The 22,334-nt window shown below is 41.7% G+C and overlaps 1 protein-coding gene across 8 annotated transcripts in view; it reads right to left on the bottom strand.

Annotated features, from left to right (window-relative positions):
* The window catches only part of nav3 (neuron navigator 3), a 408,804-nt gene that overhangs the window by 113,997 nt on the left and 272,473 nt on the right, over positions 1 to 22,334 (bottom strand). For all 8 annotated transcript variants that reach the window (XM_012915615.4, XM_076876163.1, XM_012915613.4 and 5 more), the window contains 2 exons: positions 13,988 to 14,105; positions 10,231 to 10,283 (listed from right to left, as the gene is read on the bottom strand). In XM_012915615.4, the coding sequence (XP_012771069.2) occupies positions 10,231 to 10,283; positions 13,988 to 14,105 (171 nt within the window). The remainder of the gene's footprint in view (positions 1 to 10,230; positions 10,284 to 13,987; positions 14,106 to 22,334) is intronic.

Raw genomic sequence — 22,334 nt, 5'->3', positions numbered from 1 at the left:
GAGTCTTAAAAAGCGAGTACCAACAATAAGGCTGTGTTTTTGCTTCTGAACCTAAAATAGTGGTTTGAGAAACTCTTCTCAAGGCTGCAGAAGTCACGCCGCAGCATCTTCTCTCTTCTCACCCGCCACAGAAGATAAAACAGTGCTGCAGATTTTACAGCAGCCTTTCACAGATGTTGAATGTCAGATATGATTTAGTCTGCTGGAGTGGTCAGAATGTGGCCATAAATTTTTACTTTAAATTCCTTGAACTATAACACCACTTACAGCAGGTCCTGTTTTTTTTGTTTTTTTGTTGTTTTTGTTTTTTGTTTTCTGTTTCACTGGTTAATAAGGACAAGCACAGTGCGGCTGTTTAGGAACCAAAAGCTGGGTGTACACATTTGTGGTTAAACCCCAATAATCTGCAGAGATGTGACATGTTATAGTAGGTCCTTTGTTGAACCAACTTTGTGATAAATCAGCTGTAATCACAAAGAACTGCTAAGACATTTAAATATTCCCTTGTACAAGCAGTGAGTGGGCACTACTTTTAATTGTGTAAAGCCAGTGGAATGAAAACATAGGAATCACATGACTCCCATGCAAAACTACTGCTAAAATCATGAATTTTGACTCTGTAAACACGTGAAACACAGTTTTTCCTTTTTCCTTTGCAAGGCTGAGCATACTACAAGCTAGCCACTTTCTGTTCAGGCAGCTAGGAATGAAAATGATGCTTAAGGACCATTTGCAGCAGTGACACATCCAAAGTCATGCAGCCCGTGGCTCCGGAAGGTGCCAAGGGTCACTGAGGGCAGGGAGGTGGATGAGGGAAGCTACTGTAACAGCACAAGCTGAAGGTTGGCAGTGAGTCATATGGTATAAACGTACAGAATAAGACAGATTGAAGAGTGACACGAGAAAAAAGCATTAAAGAAACCCATGCAAGCAAAAAACAGGTTAAGGACAGGGTGAGTGAATCGGTAGAGGACAGCTATTCCCAAACTGAAACAATCACAGGGAATACGGGTCGGTCGAGAAGGGTTGCAGCTGGTATTTCACAGTGAAACAAACTGAGGCAGATCAAAGTTTAGCAGTGCTTCACTGTGCCCATTTAACAAGCCAGCTCTTCGCTCCCTTACAGAACATTTGCCGATACCATTCAGCTATAATGAGTGATTAAAAGCTTCCAATTGAGACAAGTGAGCTTGTAACGAGCCCCAAGGTGCTCCATTTATACCACAACCATGTGAGGGGGTCCGTCGATGCCCAGAAAACAACAGAGAAAAAGACATATGCCACACGGATGCTTCAACACATATAAAGAGCAGAGATAGATAAGCAAATATTGTTCATCAAAGCACAGATGCTGGGGCATTTGGGTCTCTGCACCTGATCCAGTAAAAATTAGATCAAACTTAGACCTTTGGTCCCGAGTTTATTTTTGATTTAGTCATCCTGAAATAGATTGCAGATTTTCACTATTTCACTTATAAAGACCTGCTCTTACTAGATTTCTAGTTCTGTGAATGTATACTTTGCTAAAAGCTAAACAATTCCTCAGACGTCCACATGAACACGACAAAATTAGCTCGTTACATAGATGAATTATAAAGATTAGGAAACACCAAAAGATGCCTCTAAAATTATAAGTGGCGCAAATACCCAGAGGTTCAACCCGATATCACAACAAAGCATGTAATAGGCAGTAGCAGTTGCAGTAAGTTTCAGTGGCAACAGCTGAGGGAGATATTTTATTTCAAGCCAACATGAAAATAATCACAGGAAAGTGTTTAAACAGACATATTAGCTCCCTTGCTTAATGGACTCTGACGATTAAAGGCGTGGACTGTACTTCATGTTTTTTGCTCACTATCGACTTTGTGGCTTTAAATATATCTCCCCCTGCTGGTAATGCAGCTTCTGCATTCGTATCTGCTTTATATTTTGAAGAGGCAAAGCGTGAAATGGACACGGTGGACCGGCATCTCTAATACATGTTTTGCTGTGAAACCGGGTTGAGAGGTTTCTATATAAGCTCTGCGTCACGTGTGTGACTTTGTTTTGGCTTTGATGGCCCATCACAGTAGAAGCATGTGTTGCACAGCTGTGTGATGATGATTAGTTAGTTCACTACTGCTGATCAAAAATTACAGTAGTGATTTTTCCCACTGATCAATGCCACTCTGAAACACAATATTTCAAATATCAAATGTAGTTCCAGCAAATGTTAGCTTCTAGTTGAGTGTGCACCCTGTACAGTGATCCTGGGTGCAACCCTCTTCTGAAAAGATTATTACTACTATTATTATTCTCAAAGGTGTTACCTCAGCCTTTGATGCAGAAGGTATTTATTGATGTGTTTTAGATGTTTGTCCTATGGGTAAAAATTGGAATGTGAACCCTTCTAGTCACTCTCTACCCGCTCTGCCATCAGGGCATACAGACTGAACAATAAGAATGAAATATATTCGGTGTGGATGTAGCTTCAGCAGCTTAAACGGGCCATCTGCCTCCTCCTCCTTTACTCGCTGCCAGTCGCCGGGCATGCAAAATGACATCAGGGATGTTTCAGAAACCCTGAGTTCCCATCATCCCTTTGTCAGTGTATTTCCAGACCAAATGACTCTCATAATAGGCTAGTCGTCTGACAGCCAGGGCTGCTGTAATCAAATCAAAGACCAGAAAAATACTGTCACACAAATGCCAGTTGGTTTTGCTTAGCAGGAACCCAGGCCAGGAACTCAAATTAGGAACACAATCAATTAGAAGCAGAGATTAATAGCGAGCTGTGCCGACGACGAAGCGTCAGGCCAGTGAAGATAATGCCACTGAGCGACTCGTGCTGTTCGTCCTTGCGTCTGGCTGGTGTGCAAGCTGCCAACAGATGGAGCCCAGATGAAACTGGTGGACTTTTATAGTCTCCAAGAAACCCTAGATGCAGTTAACCCTGAATTGCAGCACACACCCAGTCTAATCATGAGAGAAAGGCTAAAACGCTCAAAGTATACATTTGTAAATAACTATGCTGATCAAATCATATCTGGTTCATTTATAAGATTTGTAGTCACTGACTGCATAGATTTGTGCCATGCAAGCAGTATTGTTCCGGGTACCGAAATGCATCAGTGATTGGATGAGTGGGTAGTTAGTTAAAAACGATCATTATCTTTTAACTGCTCATCTAGCAGCACTCAGCTAATAATGTTATTTTGTCTAATACTTTAGTTAATGACCAAATACTTTGAGCAAACCAGCTTCAGCTAGACAGTGTATGTGTTTGTTAGTGCATCAAGAATTTATTATTTATTAAGAAATGTAAGGAAGCAACTTTTCTACTATAGTGTAGCCATTCTGAGCATGTTCGCCACGACATTTAAGCTGAACATTTGACTAACTTAAGCTGTTGTGTTTACTTCAAACTGAGCACTCTTTAAAGGTTAACAGCACAGAAATCTCATGGTTATGATTTGTTTTTATGTAATTAAAAAATTGCAAATGTCTGTTGCACACCACTAAATAGAAACAGTACTTCAGATACCAGTCAGAGGAGCTTACATTCCCTCACAATATATTGTGCTTTTTAAAGCACTTTAAAAAATGACAAGCAAAAAGACAAAAATTGTCTGAGTAGCAGCCTTTTTATATCACATCAGATTTCTTTTTCCTGAAGAGTGAAATGCACTGTATTCTAGCAGACATGCAGTGCAGTAAAATCTGACTGTGTACTGCAGTTTGACGCAATCACTTCAAATTAATCAAAAGAGAAAAATTTGCATTGTGAAAACTAAAAATATTGAGGGAGGTCCAGAGCTGCCAATAGCCAGTCTAAACATGATCCACGACACACTTGAAAAGTCAATAGCTCAAATGAAAAGCAGTACGAACGAGTTGATTAGCTTGGTGAGTTGTTTGATGGAATCTTTCCTACCAGGGCCCGGACAACCTTCTCCTGACTGATGCAGCAGCTCAGCATCTTTGTATTCATTCATGTTTGTTTTCTCCTGACATCCATTGCTGAGGTCGCTGGAAGCCACACACACACACGCGCGCACACACACACACACACACACACACACACACACACACACACTCCCTGAGAAAGTCAAACTGCACAGTCATCCGTATTGCAAGGAAGCACTCAGTGGTTTGCTAATGATGTCTGTCTATAATGAAGTGGATTAGTGTTGCAAGGCTTTAATATTTTCTGCTGAATGGGCCTCTTCTGCCATCCCTCGCCTGCCGTTCTCGTGTTTGAGCTCGATTCTTCTGAGAAATAATTTTGGGGAAAAAAAAAAGAGAATCTCTCGCTCAATTCAAAAACCTGGGTGTGCATCTAATTTCTTTAGATGTCTGTACAATTATGAGAAACTGCACTGTCAGGGGGCATGAGGTTTTACATGACAGAGGGAGAGCAGCGCATGCCGCAGGTGAGGGAGATGAACAAAAACCCTGTGTGAGCCCTTTAATCCACAGAATGCATTTACAGCTTGACATCACAGGCATTTAGCAGATAGATGTCTCCCAGATTCAAAAATGAAAAGAGCATTCAATTCACTACAAGTATACTGGGGTGAAGACTATAGTGGGAAAAACGAAACTGGTAATTCCCAAACCTTCAGTTTCTACTCTCTATTGTTATCACAAAGCAGAAAACAGGTTAACAAAGAAACTAAAGTGCACTTTGTTGGGTTGACAGCCTCTTAGTATTAAAACCCAGTTGTTACAATCTCTCATTATCTTTGCTGGGTACTGTAGTGGCTGCAGATGTTCCTTCTGAGGCTGAAATCAGTAGCCCGCTGGATACAGTAGTGGATGGTATGGTCAGGTAGCCTAGCACTACTCTGTATTAACTAACATATTAACAAACAAGAAAACTGTTTTCCATTCCTGGAAGCATTTGTTTTACAGTACAGATGTGGCCACAGTAGAGGTCTGATATAATTTGCTTTCGCTTCACCTGCAAGTGACAAAAAGGAATCTGTATGCATTATTAAAATGATTAAGTCCAGGATCAAAGCATCTAAAAGAGGATATAAGAGACATGAGAATAAGTGTAACTATAACTTCAAGTGTATTATTTAAAAGGTTAAGCTTAACTGTGCTTCAGCTGTGCTATTTCCATCTCCATTTCAGTGTTATGCATGAGATAAATGGAGGCTTTTGTTATACACTGTATTAGTAAGGCGATCAAAGATCAGACTCTTTAACATATTGTTCTTAATGAGAGCAAATTAGACCAGTGAAGAGAACTTGAAAAGAGTTTCTAATAATTCATACTTCCACTGTTCTTCAGCATATTATCCCACAAGCCCATGAGCAGTCAAAGGTAATACCCTTTAGTCTTGTAATTATAAGGGCCAAGAACTCAGGGGCGATGGAAAGGGACTTCCACAGTGTGCTGGCTAGCTAAGTGTGAGAGGTCAACACGAAACGCACAGACTGTGAAATCTATACTCAATGGAATATACTTTAAATTTTACCCTTCACTTGTATGATAAAGCATGCTTGCATGAAATAACATGAGAAGGGGGAAAATGACTGGACTGTACTGACTGTTTGTAGAAGATAACTATGAAACGCACATTTTACACAATTCACTTCAAAGACCAAATAAATATCAACAACATTTTTTGTTTGTAACAAAACAAAAAACTGCTGGAAGTGACTGGATTTCAACTGACCTGTGGCCCTTTTTGTATTGTGAACAAGGATTTAGAGGGGAAAAAAAGAGCGCATTATGTATGTAGATTAGCAGACGAGCTTGCAGATGCTGATGTCGTGCTGGTTTCTGTTCATCATCTTCCAGCAGCTGCTCAGTTGGCCTCGCTCCACTCGACAGAGCGCCAGCGACCTACCAGTTAGAGAAACAGGCTTGTGACTCCAGGATCACCGCCTAAAGTCCCAAATGAGGGGGAAAAGCTGTGCAGAGGAAGTAAATCAGACTCATCTGTCCCTCCACTGACAGCTGTTGCTACTGTCATGTCTCTGGCCAAGGCGTTTAAGCTCCAGGTGTAAGGTGGCCAGTGGCAGATTTCCAAAATTCACAGCTCATGTCATAAATACACAGCCAAGAGTGAGGAAAAAAATAGCTTGATATGGGGAAAAGTTGTCAGTGAGTAACTTATGTTTCAAATTAATGTTAGTGGTCGAGCTCGCAGGATAGGCAACCCAAACAACATTGTTTTGCTCTCGGAAAGCCACCATATGTTCAAGTGTTATCACATTTATCTCTTAGGGTAATACAGTTCATTTGGTGAAGCCAAGGCAAAAGCAGTTTGCAATCTGGGATCATGTTCATACAGACAAAACATAAAGCAGCCAATGGGCAAACCTGGACTTGATCACTGCTACGTGAACACACACATTAGACTGTGACTTCTGTTTTTAGGGCCCGAGCACCGAGAGTGCGAAGGCCCTATTGTATCTGCTCCGTTTCTTCTTCTTCTTATTATTCAGGCAAAACAACGGCCTTTCCGAGGGCCTAAACATGGTCAAAAACTCATGAAATTTTGCACACATGCCAGGTCTGGTGAAAAATTGTGTATTTTAATGGTTTTACATATGAGCACTGGGAAATGGCTCTACAGCGCCACCTATGCCTTGTTAAATGCAGCCCTACGACCACATCGTTTGAGCTACATGTATGAAATTTGGCACACATGTGTATCATGCCAAGACGAACAAAAGTCTGTGGGCCCATTGACGCAAACCCAACAGGAAGTCCGCCATTTGGACGTGAAGGTGACATTTTGGCTCTAATTTTGCCATTTCCATGCCTCGAACTTTTTCGAACTCCTCCTTGGGATTTGGTCGTATAAGCTTCATCTTTGGTCAGTGTCAACTACACACCTGGGCCATGTTAAATTGCGGAGCTTTTGAGTTTTCACAATATGGTGAGGCCGTGGCGCCATGGCGAATTTCGATGTCTCGCCATGAAAATCTTATTGCCTCTCATTTTGTCATACATTTTCTGACCTTGACCAAAGTGAACACATATGATAAGGCTCCACCCCTGAACATATTTCAACTGCCATATTTGACATCAGGGACAGCGCCACCTAGTGGGAACAGGAAATGTCATGTTTTACACTTTGGGGTACAGTATTGTGATGGGTGACATCTGCAGCCTCAAATTTCTCCAGGAAAGCCTTAAGAAGTTGGTCTTGGGTTACAGTGAAAACTGTGAGTTTTCGCGAAAGGGTGTGACCCCAGAAGAATGGCGAACTTTGATGTCACGCCATGAAGAAACAAATTGGTATAACTCAATGAAATCCAGTCTGATCAGTACCAGACTTTACAGGCATGATGTCAGACCCGCCCTGAACGGATTGATGTGCCCATTGTCGGGAATACGCACAGCGCCACCTAGTGGCAACAGGAAATGTCATGGCTTTAATTTTGTTGTACTGATTTTCACAGGTTCATCGTGGCCACCTCAAAAGCGGTGAATATCACAATCAGTCCTTCATGATGCTTTAGTGCGAAAATTGTGACTTTAAACTGAACGGCGCACCCTGGTGGCAACGCTGTTCACCATGAACAATGAAGTGGGTTTTCAGGGGCTTGGAAAGTTTAAAAAGTCTTGAAATTTGGTGCATACCTCCAATGTGATGAGGGCTTTTTTGCTATGTGATCATTTTCATTGAATATCCCAAAATGGCTCCACAGCGCCCCCTACAAAATTTCAAAACCACAGCCCCTGCTCTGTGTTTTATGTATGAGTCTGAAACCTGGTAAGCTTATGGAAGATATTAAGATGTACAAAAAAGTCTCTTGGAGCAATATCCCAAATCCAACAGGAAGTCAGCCATTTTAAAATTAATGTGCAATTTTGGCAACAATTTCCCCTCTTTTCAGGCACCGTTCTTTGACGAACTCCTCCAAGGGATTTCATCAGATTGATGCGATCTCCAGTGTGTGGAATCTAAAGACCTTTGTGATGTTAAATTGCGAAGCTTTTTGCGTTCAGGGAAACGGGGTGGTAATGGTGGCACGTGGTTTCAATCACTCGCCAAAAAGCAGTAATCTGCTGTCAATCAAAAACACAATGTTCAATCTCTCCCAAAGGTCATAGGCGTGATGAGACTCGAGCTCGGAAATGTTTGTTATGCCATTTGTCAGTAATAGAGCGCCACCTAGTGGGACGCCTAACTAATCATGAATGAATGAGATGAAATGTTAGCTGGTGGTTAAATGCATGAATTCCATCAATGCGACATCAGATCGGACGTGCTGGTTTCAGGTGTTGGGCGTGGCTCGACGCGCCGGGGGTGCGAGGGCCCTCATAACGCTGCTTGCAGCTTTAATTAACTTTATTTTTCATAAAGTTTTAATGAAGTAAGAACTGATTATTAGCGTTGTTTCACAATACTTTGAGTCTTTTACAATCTGAAACGGGACCTGAAAATTTAACTGTACATGAAAAGAAAGACAAAATCATAGAAGCTGCATCCACCTGACCATGAAGGTTAGCGTGAACTTAACAGACTCCTGCTTCACTTTACACACATTGGTGCTTAGAGTGCTTTGTGCTTAACACGTAATTTAAATGTAAGATTAACATGATTTCACATATCCTAATTAGCAAGCTGCTATTTTACAGTATCTGCCATTGTAAAAACCTTCAAACACTGCTAGTTGGCTGCATCGTTGTAGAGTTGTTTGTATGTGCGTGACAGATATTTCCTTCCTTTCTCACTCACTCTATAAGCAACTGTGCTTCCTCAAACTTCTTTTTCCCAAGCTGGCCAGACCCTCTGCAGTCAGAGCAGGTGGTGGATCAATGGGCTTAGTAAGCGACTGGGACAAAGAGCAAACTGCACGAACACACACAAACACCCGGAGCGAACGCTGGCGTATCGAAACACATACTTGCATTGCTGCAGAAGCTTGCCCTTAGTGACCAGTGCAAGAGTCTGGATTCAGCTGTTTCCAGGCAGGACTAGAATCATTTTATGTGACAAGAAAAATACATTTGCAAGAGTTTTATTTTTGCAGGTTTTAACACAGTGAACTCTCACACACATTAGGGGTCTGCAAGGTCTTGATGACTCTAACGTTTTCTTCCTTCCTGGTTCTTTAAACTTGTTTTTCCAACATAGTGCACAGTCTGCTTTCACCACAGCTGGACTCACCATGGAACAGCTGAAAACTGCTGTGTGAAACAAGTTGTAGAAATATGTTTCGGTTCATTCTGGTAATGGGATGCTTTTGGGAAGAAACAGTGATTTTATCAAATAAATGTTCTTGCCTTGTGTGGAAGTCCATCTGTTAAAATTGATCCATATGAGAAAATAGCACAAAGAGACACTGTGGTACACCTATGACAAAGGTTGACACACAGAGGACACACGCCGTTGGGACCAAACACACTCGTCGCCCCCAGTGTTTTATTAAGAAAGCAAGCCAGAGCAGCTAAAACTGCTTTAGTCACTTTTAATGGCAGGAGGGCAGATGCCAAGGGCAAACCAACACTACATAAACACTTAGTCAACTCTGGTTAAAGTGAGGGGTAATTATCTCACAGTGACGAAAATCAGCGGTTATGCAGCCGTCATCTCATTAACAGAGGGGAAACACGACACTGCCAACACCACTCAGCCGCAGAGCAGCCAGAAATACAGATTTTTCAAAATGGCAAAGAAGTCCAAGATGAAACTGTTTTTGGTCAGTTGGTCAACTGCGGTTAAAGTGGTCATCACCATCTTTCTGACCAGAAAAACAAGAGTCATGAGGGGCTCTGATCATATATGACTCTTATTTACTGCTAGAAATCTGTGGCTGGGTTCAGGAGAAGTGAGACTTTGCATATACAAGAGGTGGTGAAAGAATTGCCAACAGCAAAGCGTATTATAAAGGGAACTAGTTGAATCAGTTTTACTACTACTGCTAACTAGTCAGTCTGCATTTAAAAATCAGCACAAAACCAACAGATTGCAAACTCAAACCAAGTGTGAGTACTTTATACAATGTAACTTTTTCTCACTCAAATAATATATGAAACCATTACTTTATCTTAGCTCTTGATCACTTAAATCCAAATAGAAGTGAGAGCTGCTCATGACAACACTGTCTCTGTTAATATATTTATATCCACAGGTTTATAATGCTGTCAGTCGCTGTTGATGAGGGCATCTCCTAAATGCTGCCAAATCTGTCTTACCAGATAAATACTCTTCATTAACAAGCCGCTCTCATGCAACAGTGCTTTAAAACAATATAAGAGTTAGGCTAAAATGCACTCACCATTTGCGACTGGCTCCTGGGGCTGCTATTGATATCCTCCACCTTCTCATTCGCTGCATGAGAAAGGAAATGAAGACATGAGATTTTTACAGTAGACCCATACTGAAATTTAACATCCTGACATCCAGGGACTTTTGAGTTCAAGGTAAAAAATACAGCAGGAAAACTCTGAGATTAGCGCTGGAGAGTGCATGAGTGAGTGCGTGAGCGCACATGCGCGAGTTAAGGTGCAGATCAACTCCGGAGAGGTCTGGGAAGCAAAGCTACCTAATTCGTCAGCTGCCGCCAGAGAGTTACTGACAGGCCAGCTTGGCCTCATTGTCTGCAGGAGGGGTAAAGTTTCAATCTGTGTGTGTGTGTGGGAGAAAGGGGGAGAGAGGGAGAGACGCTGGCGTGAATGTGAGAGTAAGGAAGTGAGACAGGAGAAGATTTAGTGAGACAGACTGCAGAAAGGAAGAAACTAAGCACATAGACAAGAAAGTGTGTGTGCATGTGTGTGTCTGTGTGTGTGTTTAAAAGAAAGGAGAGAGAGTCCCACACAAAGTTTTGCCAAACTGATGAAGATGGAGAAAAAAGGAGAGAGCAAGCTATGACAGATGCCAGAAGAAGAAAAAGACTGTGTGAGAGAAAAGTGTCTGAAAGATGCTAATACTTTATTATATAAGAGCCACTGCTGGGTAACTTACTTGAAAAATGTGATGAATTACTCATTATTACTGTGTGGTTTCAGGCAGCTTAGCCAGTTGTCAGTTTGGGAGGAATTTACTACCAGCAGCTAGCATGGCAGCAGGGACTGCATTTGGCTGCTGAAGTCCTGCCCTGTGTTCAGGGTCTAACCGAATACAGGCTTATAAGCAGCTCATTCAACACTACATGTGTTACTGCCGTCCAAAATAATGCATAAGCTGAACAACGTCAGGATGGCACTGTTTGTCAGCGTCTTTGATAGATGATCCTTTAAAAATGTCCTGACATGTGTGTGAAAACAGCTTGGTTACTTGGTCCCTTCTCGCTCTGCTAAGTCAAAGCTGAGGCGGTGGTATGTTTTTACTGCTCTTTGTCTGTCTGTCAGCAAGATTATGCAAACACCACAAAGCCAAATGTCAAGAAACCTGGTGCAATGATGCTCCTGTTCTCTATTAGGATTATTGGAGGTGGATTTTTAAATAATCTGGTTGCAAAATTAAATGCCATAAGCCAAAGAAGCCATGCCAACATCTTCAGCTTGCTTCCTTAATTTATTGCCCTCATTGAAGTTCAAATGGCTGTCTAAAGGAATGAAATGCATGGGAATCAAATTAAATCCCAATATTTCAGAGATCATTGCCACTAATTTAGAAATTCTATTAGATAAAATCAAAAGTTAATTTGGATAATCAGAGCAGGATACAACTCACACTGTAAACAGGAAAGATGATTATAGACCCACAGATAAATTATACAACTGGCATGGATCCACTGTGTATTCTGCAGCAGTTGTTATTTGGATATAATAATACGATCAAACAGTTTCTTTGGAATGGAGGAAACTCTGGACAAAATTAGCACGTCTATCACTGCCACACGTGTAGGATCCTACAGCACGTCATCGAAATGGCAGAGCTGGCCAAACACTGGACTGGGAAAAATTCAGTTTGAACTGGATCTTGAGTGAAAGAGAACTTCCCTCTCCCTTTACTCCTTTATAAGTATAAACTCAAGCTATGAAGCAGGAGTAAACCTAATTTTATGACAATGTGAACAAATATAATGTATTGTATAAAAATGTAGAATCTCTCCTCTATGTGGTTTAATACCAAAATAAGAATTGGTATAAACAGACTATTTGTGGGGCTCAGTGGTTAAGAAATTGTGTTAAAACTGATGGTTTCTTCAAAGAAGGTGATTTTATTTTATTTATTACACTCAAGGAAAAACAGAATTTGGTGGGATCTGGTAATTTTTGGAAACGCCAACAAATAAGGGATTATATAAGAAGAAATATCCAGCTGCATCGAGGAACTATCCCAATGCTGTGTCATTTACAACTTCCAACAATATACCACAAAGCATCCTCATGGTATGAAAGGTGTCCCTGGACAAACAGGAACATCAGCAGTCTTAGGATAACCTGGGGGGAAAAAAACCTTCACGTTCCATGATGAGTCATCGGAGAACATTATTTCCAAAAGCCGGAAATTTGCCAGGGAAGCCAAAGGCGAATTTATTTAATACAAAATAGTTGATATTACTATCCTCGTTCCCTTACATAAAATGGTTTTGATTAAAGATGGTTTATGCTGGAAATGAAGGACTGAAAGAGGCACTTATGTGCATGCATTTTGGGAATGCTGCAAAGTATTTCCTTTTTGGAGAAGATGTTTGGGATTGTATGGACCACCAATGTCAGCAAGGCTCTGGGGTGCCTTACTGCAGCTGAATAGGTTTGTTGTGAGAGCATCAATGGTGTGTTTTGTAACTTGTGCCAGACTCTGAGATTATTTCCAAATCTTAAAAACTCACTGAACAAATGATGGACAGCTTTTGAGAAGCTTTTGTAGAGTTAATTGTAAACGTAAGATGCCAAAAAAGCAACTGGACTGTTTTTATGATTTGTTATCCAAAGACAAAGGAAAAGAATCATTTGATGTGTCTGATCCACATACTCACTCCATGTCTTTGTCTGACTTTTTCTTGTGTCTTTTTTTGTATTTTGACATTTAATTAAAAGAAAAAAATCTAAATTTAAAAAATAAGAAACCTGGTGCAAATGTGGAAAACAGGAAAAGGAGGAACCCCTGTAATGTTAGATTGGGATCACCTTTTATTCAAACTACTGGAAGGATTTTGGTCTTAGAGGAGGAGGTTTACTCTGAGTCTTCATAACAATTGTATTTTAACTGAAATTGAAGTTAGTACAAAACCAAATAGAAACAGTCAGTTGACCTGATCCACCCAATTTATCCACTTATCCCAAAATTTATAGGAGGTCTATTTATTTGTGTCAGGAAACTGTTTGCCTCCCACTGCAACAACATCACTGGCCAGTCTTCAGTCAATCCTTCTCTGTGCAATTTCTGCTGAGACTGCAAAAATCATGACCGATATCAGCAGCTGCAGTTTTATTCCATCTATTTAATCCTAATGTCTCACACATGTTACACAGTAAGGTGTCGTCAAATGAAAACAGGAACAGAAGGAGAAAAAAACAGAGTGAGGGAATCAAGGATGGAGAGAAGCAGGGTGCAACAAGCCAGAGAGACATGAGGCACGAAAAAAAGAGACCAACAGAAAGGGAGAGAGAAGTAAAGACTCTCTGTACTCCAATGGGAGACACATGCCTCTGCACCCATGGGTGAGTTATAGATCTGTGCTCTTATAGTTTGCCCAGCACCCAAAACAAGAAAGAGCTGCTGTGATTTGGCCCAAATTTCAGACTGAGAAACGGCTTCGCTCCAACTCACCACAATAAAGCTCAAATACTGTGTCTGTGTGTTTGTGTGAGTGAGTGGGTGGTCGATTCATCCACCAAACAGAGCAAACTATAGACACACACACACTCTGTTGGTAATACATGGGCTTCATCCATCTGTACTTCATTAATATTCTTTTTTTAAATATTGAAAGTTAGACTCAAAGCAAGACTGTACACTGTTTGTATGAGAGAAGTCAGTGTTTCTGTCTCTTCATGACTGTATCTACTGTACCTTTTTAACTGTGATCTGCACAAAAGTGGATTAAGTTAAAACACTGAAAGAGAACACACACAGATGCTCACCTATGATCTGGATGATCTGTGCCAGCAGGACTCCATCGGTGACATCCTGGCTCAGGTCCTTGATGAGACGCGGACAGCCAGACTTGGCCAGGTAGTGATTGGCCCAGTCTGTGTAGATCTGTAACAACAGAACAAACACTCTGTCAGTTTGTGTGTATTGTTTTAGACCCATTAGTTACACCACACAGGATCCCAACAAATCATAACATTAGTTACGGGATGTCGAAAAGTTAAGAAAGACTGTACACTGAATGGCAGAAAGGAAGGGATGCTGAGTTTTGTGGCTTTGCTCTAAAGGCTACTTGAACCTTGCTGACTATGATAGCCTTCAATCACAAAACCAGTGCTGAGATCCCCTCCCCGCCATCCATCCTATAACAGCGTTCTGCTCTGCTCCTCACACTTTACAAGAAAAGTGGTAAATGCCTGCCAGGGAATAATGTTCAAACACTCGGATTCCTTGCACATCTTTGCTGCTCAGGCACAAATATTTCATCAAGGTTTGACATTCGGGCCCAGACACGAACACACAAACACACAAACACACACTTCATCCTTAATACTAGTTCTCTATCTGATGCTGGCATTTGATTTTAAAATGACAGACTGCACAACTACTCTGTGTTTCTATACAGAATATTTAATGAACACCCAGAAAACTAGAACACTGCTAAACAAATTTGAAACAACTCAGAACAGATTTGAAAAGTCTTCCTTGATGTGTAAAACACAGATCCAGATGTTTGCAGGAACAGGTGAATTCACTTCCTAACTGAATCTTTCAAACCTGGAAGGGCAGCAAGTCATACAATCCTTTGCATTGTCGCCTAAAACTCTTAACAGAATCTTTATCTTTCATTAAAGCCCATAAGCTGACTGATAAGTGAAGCTTTGTCTGTTGAGATGCAGATAAGTCTTGACAGCTGTTGCACATTCACCAGGCTCCAGAGATGAAAGATGTGAATCACATTTGGCCTCCAAGTGCTTGGCCCCATGCACTATACAGAAGAATCAGTGGCTATGCAGGGCCAAGGATTTCCCTCTAGCTTGCAAACTTTACCCTTGCCCTTCAATCTTCAAGATTTCCTTCCAGACTTCTCTGACTAAGAGTCAGGCAGCAGTACCAGCTCTTCCCACTGTGATGTGGGTGCATTTGATGCAGATTTTAATAGACAGCCATAGATGAAGTCTTTCGTCCTAAAAGGCTCGAATGGAGATGCAGCAGCAGCCCATATAAAGACACCAACTGCTACAGCGCTGCTTGCTAAAGCTGTTCTTGTAATCCCAGATGAAAAAAAAAAAAAAAAATCCAACACAGACCTAAACAGCAAGAATGACTTTGTGAAGGGAAAATCCCCTCAAAAATGTAAGATCATCCATTAGGGTAGGAATCTACAACTTAAAAAAGGATCAGATTCTCTTGAGTTGAACTTTGAGATTTAATCATGAATAACAAGTCTACATGAAGCTACACAGCAGCTCAAATTTGAGACATTTCCTAAGAAATTTCCATAAAAGCCAACCATTTCCCATGTTGAAGTAATCCTCACATCCCCTCATTTACCTCACACGCTGCTCCCAATTAAAAGCATTTCTCCCCCGCTCTTTTCTTTTTCTTGGAAGCGGGAAGTTTGCTCCTTTAAAGTTGCCGCCTCTCATACATTTGTATCTGTTGTGGTTTCCTTCAGCAACTTTGTCCATGATGAGAAGTCGTAAAGTGTAACCCAGAAAAAATGAGAGCCGTCATCGGGGAAACTCCCGTTTCAATATGAATGCTGGAAAACAGACATCCGTTAAGACCTGGTCGCAAAAAAGAGGCGCACGCTCGCAAATGAGGAGACTTGCGTAGACGCACTGAAAAACACACTGTAAATGCAAACCGCGTCCCATCGGGGGGCAAGTAAACAAACAGGAAAGAGAGACGGGGTGGGGGCAGCGAAGTGTGTGAAAAAAAGGAATAAAGAGTGTGTGGCAGCTACAATCACAGCAGGCTGCAGGAAATTTCAATAAGGCTTTTGCAAAATCTGCTCAACTGCTAAGGTCATCTAGTCGACACAAGCTCAAAACTGAAGACCAAAGATGAAGGAACGGGGGTTTGATTTGTATCATATTTAGCAGCCACCGTCTTCTGTTCCTGTTCCCTTTTAAGGATAAGGAAAGAGATGTTTAAGGCCTCTGCGGGGGAATGCAACCAGACACACTCATGTGAGCAGTGGTCAAGTTTCCATAAGACACACTTGGGTAGACAATTCAAAAAAAAAAAAAAAAAAAAAAAAATCAAGAAAAAAATGGCAAATTATTCACTTCTACTCATTGAACTGGTCAGTTTGTCAAATTTAACAGCTGGTGGCAATAATTCTCCAGTTAGATGCCATTGGACCATTGCAGAAGAAGAAGGCATAACCAGAGAGTCAAGATGCAAGTTTCATCTATTAATCTAACAGAGGTCAGACTCTCTCAGGCAGCACTCTTTGGTAGAGCAGTGTTAAGGTTAAATGCTTCATATGAATCAGAATTAGTCTGCTTTCAGTGTATTGACACCTCAGGGAAGCCCAAAGAACTTTTGTTTTTGCAAATATAAAACAGGTGGATGAACTTGGAGGGAGTAATCCCTTGAGGAAGGTGTGATACTCAGCAGATTCAATAAATTGGGTGAAATTAAGGCTAAAATAGCCAGCTGCTTCTGCATCTGCTGCAGCTCCTTGAGGGGTATGACTCTAATGTAAACAACATCTTCAGAGGTGTGCATTATCAACATGTTTACTTTCTGAATTTTTAACTTTGTTTGCCATGATGTGGCAGTTCATCTTGCAGACTGATAATTGTAATGTTTCATTGAATGAGATTCCAAGAATGCTCGACAGACCAAACGAGGCAGATGAAATATCAAATCGGGGACCAAGGCGACGCTGTTACAATAACTTGAATGAACATGCAAACAATTTCTGAATTGATTGAAATGGCTTCCAAACACAAAATAAACAGGTTAGTTTACACATTTTGTGTGGGTTGGGGGAATTTTGCAAAAACTTGTACAAACAGATCGACTTGTGCGACAGTTTTAGTAAAACTTACCACAAACTTTACCTTGCTTTTACTTTATTGCATAAGTGGACTAAGATATTCACTTTTCCTGTGGAGGAAATGTGAGTTGTACAATGTAAGCAAGTTTGTGACAGCTTACTCAAAAATGCTGAGTCACCTCGAATGTTTGTTTTGTACTACTAACCATCCCACTTTTGAACAGTGTTTGCTTAAAGATTCACATTCAAACTAAAATATGTTGGGAAAGCATACACCACCACACTGGAAAACCCACTTTGCTTTTGTCCACAATGCCACCAAGCTATGAAACTATATGACACACGGAGACATTGCTGTAACGCCTTTTGCTGTAGGAAAAACCGTCTTATGTTGTTCCAGATCTGTGTCTGGGCATTTTGGGATATCTGCAGTCAGCTGATCGGCTTCAAAGAGGGGAAAAAAATAAACTTCAGTAGAGCTCAGGCACAGCATGGCAAACATGAAGAGAGACTAAAAGAAATAAAGACTCTCCGTTTCTCACTCCAACTTCAGTTAGAAAGAAAAAGGTAAGAATGAAACAAGCCGATGTTTGGAAATCTAACTCTAGTCCTGACTCCAACATTGACCTGGGAGCTCTCCTCACCTGTCTCCTCAACCATCTGGTCTTACTATCTCTTCTCTGCTCTCTGAGCTTCTGACAAAGCGCACACATCAAAGAAACATTTCTCAAGAAGCTTGCCTCCTGTCACTGCGTGAGCACCGGCTCACTCCCATTTGAGTCTGTCAGCCTCCTGTACTCGTTAACCCCTCCTCGCTGAGTCCCAATTGCTTTGGGAAGCAGCAGCTGGCACTACGACAGAGGCAAAACATCAGCAGTAACGCCACCTTCAGTGGTGCTGACTGAGACTACTGACATCATAGACTGACACACATGCTGGGTGAGACAACACACGCATGCATACAATACAATTTCCAAATGCCCCAGCTCCTCATATGCAAGTAAACACACACAATTATTCCCCCTCCTCCTGGCCACCCTCCTTCCTCTTTCTCTCTTTCGGCAGCCAGCATCAATCAGCAGAAGTCCAGTATCTCTGGTGATCTTATCCTTATTGGTACCACATGAAGTAGCTCTCGCCTCTTTTTCTCCACCTGCTCTGCAGACCTCTCTTGTCCCCTAGCGCACCAGGCTTCCCAAATACTACTAACAAGCAGCTCTTACCCCCGGAGCAGACAAACTGCCTTCAACAGTCCTGATCACAATGCAGTGACTACAGCTACGCAGGTACTATTGGCAGAGTCTGCAGTGGCGCTGCTCAGCCTCCGGGGGGAGCCAGGTAAAAAGAGAAAGATGAGATGCAGGAATGAGGCACAAATGGGGAAGAGAGGAAGTTCACCTATAAAGTACTCACTGTATTCATTAATGTACTTCTACTGAATGACTGTTAATGTATGGCCTCTTTAATCAGGGCATCATTCCAAAGCTGTCTAATAAATTAAGAGCTTAATTGCATTCAAGGAGTTGGAGCAGATACACAGTCACTCGGAGGACATTTAGCTGTGTAATGCCGTTTGAAATATGCAAGCCAGGAGAGAGTCTGTGGCTGCACTGGCTCAGAAACCAACTTGGCACCAGTGCCGCTCCCGCATGGGTCCTAAATGTAATTAAACACAACATGAAGCCGCATTAAGTAAACGAGCAGTGAGCCAATGGAATCAATGGTTCCGCCACCATTCTCTACTTCATCTACGTCTGGTTCATGACAAACCAAGGGCTGCTTGGATCAGACAGAAGCAACACTGGTTAAAAAAAAAAAAAAAAGATATCCACAAAAGCTCTAGCTCAACAGAAAATCTGTACTGGTTGTACTGTTCAGCTGACAGGTGATCTCTGATAGGATCCAAAGAAGTAGAATTTGACAATTTCTTCTCCTGAATGTGCGAAAGAATAATTTCAGCAGAAGAGTCAGCAGGTTGGCACTGTGCTTGTAATACCTGGCTGCAAATGCTCTATAAAGGTAAGCACTTCAGCACATGAATGTTAAAGCAGAGCTCAAGCATCAAATCCTGCACAGGTCTTTCTTCGCAGAGAATGTCAGACAATCCAATAAAGTAACAGTAAACTTATTCAAGTAGAGTGAGGCATCGCAAAGTAGTGCTGAAGAAAGTTCAGTAAATGACTGATTTTAAATTTGAAAGCAGTGTGCTACAGAGAGCCAGCTAAGGAAGAGTGGAGGTCATCATTTCTGACTTGTCGAGTTTGAGTGGCTTGAACTTTTTAAGATGTAAAGTGCATCTAAGCCGATGCTCTTTAAATAGCAAATTCTGGAGGAAGCAAAAGCGTCAATCTGTTTCTGTAGGCTCAGTAAAAACAATGACTTGCATAACGCTCGACATTCTGAAGTTCTGCTGAAGACGACTTCCAAACCAGAGGGAGCCATGACATTTCAAGGCAATAACTTTTGGAATGGGAGCAACTGACAATCTGCAGCTGCATTATCAAAGCAGCTGGAAGCCATTTCTACCATGAAAACCTTCCTGGTGTTTCCAGGGATAAGTCTGACTCACAAAATGTTACCTCACATCTTCATTATCTTGTTCTGGCATAGCAGAGAGAGGGAGAGAGACCTTCAAGCCCACCTAATCTAGAGGTAATAAGAGCAGGCGGCCATCCAGCAGGTTTTACTCCAATCTTGCAAAAACCCAAGTGGGGGGAGTTTACAAATCATAGACTCAAAGTTTCTTTGTGGCCAGCCTGGCGCTATGAGGGATCAAAAATAAGAACTTTATTTACAGGATGTATAATTCTGCAGAAAAATACAGGATTGGACCTAAAATCTGGAGGCCATGAACGGGATGAGTGGGAAGCACCTTTGTTGTTATGCCAGCTGTCAATCACAGCCAAGCCTGGATATGTTGGGTTCAGATATGTGGGGCTGAGAGAACAGTCACGTTCAATTTACAAGAATGGTGAATCAGAGTTACCCGGGGACAAAACACACAAGATAAAAATTAAAGAATAAACGAGAACAACAGTTTATGCAAGCCTAAAAGAAAAGGAAGAAGAGGCTAATTAAGTCAATTCTCCTTAATTCTCTGCTCTTGGGCTCTTAAATAAAAGTATTACTCAACATTTCCTGTGAATTTATTCAGTGTGCATCACTGTTTGCTTGGCTTTATCTTTTCCAAGGAAAACCGATTAAACGTGTGTCTGTTTCAACGTCTTGCTGCAAATTCGCCCAGCTGGATCCATTTATACCACTCAAATTTATTGAGCATCTCCATGGCAGACAATGGACATGCAGTACTAGCACCAGAGTAGAATGTGAGTGTGAGTACATTTTATACATTTTCTAAGCTATTCTAAACGAGTCAAAGCAGTAATTTGTAACTTTCAGGCTAGTGCTGACCACATGACATCACTGCAATCAGCCGATAACACTAAAGAAGCACATGCTGCTAAAACCTGAAACATTCAGTCATCACTTTCTCATGCCACAATCTGCCAAGCCACATTGTCATTTCAGGGGAAACCCTGAGCAGAAAATGACATAATTGCACGGCTGGGAGAGGTTTGGACACACAATCCATGCTGGATGTGCTTGTGCGCGTCAGTCAGCGCTGATCTCCTGTAGTTCAGCAGGACTGAAGGCCAAAGAGCAAGGAGAGGAAGATGGAGAGTGAGAGAGGGATGCTAGCCAGACAAAAAGGAAAAGAAGCGGCAGCTCCAAAACAGCCTCGAGACAGATGAGCACAAACACAATTTAGAGACAGACAGCGGCAGGCAGACCGTATTCAGACAGAGATGAGTTTGTTGGCCAATTTGATAAACTGTCTGTGGTTATAAGCACCAATTACAGACAATCATTTGCCAAAGCAGCAAAATTTAAGGTAGCACAGAGGGGAACTATTACATCTTGCTTTCCATCACTCTGTGCCAGGAAAAAGGCTCAAATATCTCTTATCATTCTGTTTTACAAAGCCAGCCTGGCACAAAAAAAACTAAATGTTACGCTAACTATAAAACACCAAGTATAATATAACTCTGGGGCTGTGACTACGAGCATCAGCACTTAAGAATCCATTTTCTGCTCAACTTTAACCTTCGCTACGAGATGAACGGACCGCTGGGGGTGAGATTCTTTATACGAAGCACACTATCACTGGATCAACTCAGCAGCTAAATTATGTTTATAAGACAGAACCCCATGACCGCCATTTGAGAAAGTCATTTTTATCCAACCTCCAAACACACTCTCAGCTAGAAGCTGTGACACCAAACAAGGAGCCAGAGGAGTAGATTTGCATCATCTTCAGGTCTAACAGATCGTTGAAACTGCACAGCTATAAAACAGAAAGGTGAGGTGCTGAAATCACAATATTTACAATGCAACGTTCAGATCCAGGCATGAGTAAGTGTGTATTATGGAATCTGGCAGTGTCTTTCTTCCTATACTCTCTGAATAAAGGAACTTCATATATTTTATTATATGCATAAACTTTTGTCATATATTTTCGGTTTTTTGAATCATTTTATTTTACCACTGTTATATAATGTCCTTCGCTCTACAGTAGGTTTTATTACTGGGATTAAAAGAAAATTACTACAAGTCCCACAAACACACTAAATCGCAGCTGTGTGCTCAAAGAATCATCTCTTCCTCCAAAGTACATGTTGACTGCAACAGATGCCGGCGAGGTCACACGCGCACAGTGCACGCTCACATGGAGGTTTATAAGACGGTTGCGCACGCAGACGCAAACAGTACAATACTTTACCATGGAAACCGCAGCAAGTGAGGCAGCGTCTGGCCTGCCGGCTCTGTGGCCTGTGATCCAGACGCTGCCACCACTGTGCCGGTGAAAGACACGCATAGTGTCAGTCGCACACAGTTACACAAATATATGAGCTCTCCGTGGCTCACCCGTATTCTGTGCTTTACAAAAGAATCCACCCTAAAACAACAGCACAAAAAATGAATAAGTAAATGTTGATTTCAAATCCAGGTTCCGGACAAGTACAGCTTGAGCCAGCTCTTACAGTCAGCAGGTATTTGTGTGATATGTAAACATCATGTGGGGAACTGTCTTAATTAGCCACTCAGCTCACCAGATGAGCTCCTTCTACAGGCCCAGATAGCTATACACCTCACCATAGTGATAACAACCTTAATTTGGGGCTTGTGTTGAATGCCTTTCCTGTTTAGAGGCCTTAACAAGTGGCCTGGGGCTTCCGGCTGTCACCCAACTATTCCGGGATGCCACAGGGCTCTATAATCATTCGTTCTGACCTCTGCAAGCTCCGCCCAGTCAAAAACACACA

The sequence above is a fragment of the Maylandia zebra genome, linkage group LG17 (genome assembly GCF_041146795.1).
Source record: "Maylandia zebra isolate NMK-2024a linkage group LG17, Mzebra_GT3a, whole genome shotgun sequence".
NCBI lineage: Eukaryota > Metazoa > Chordata > Actinopteri > Cichliformes > Cichlidae > Maylandia > Maylandia zebra.
This window is presented reverse-complemented; position numbering and strand designations above follow the sequence as displayed.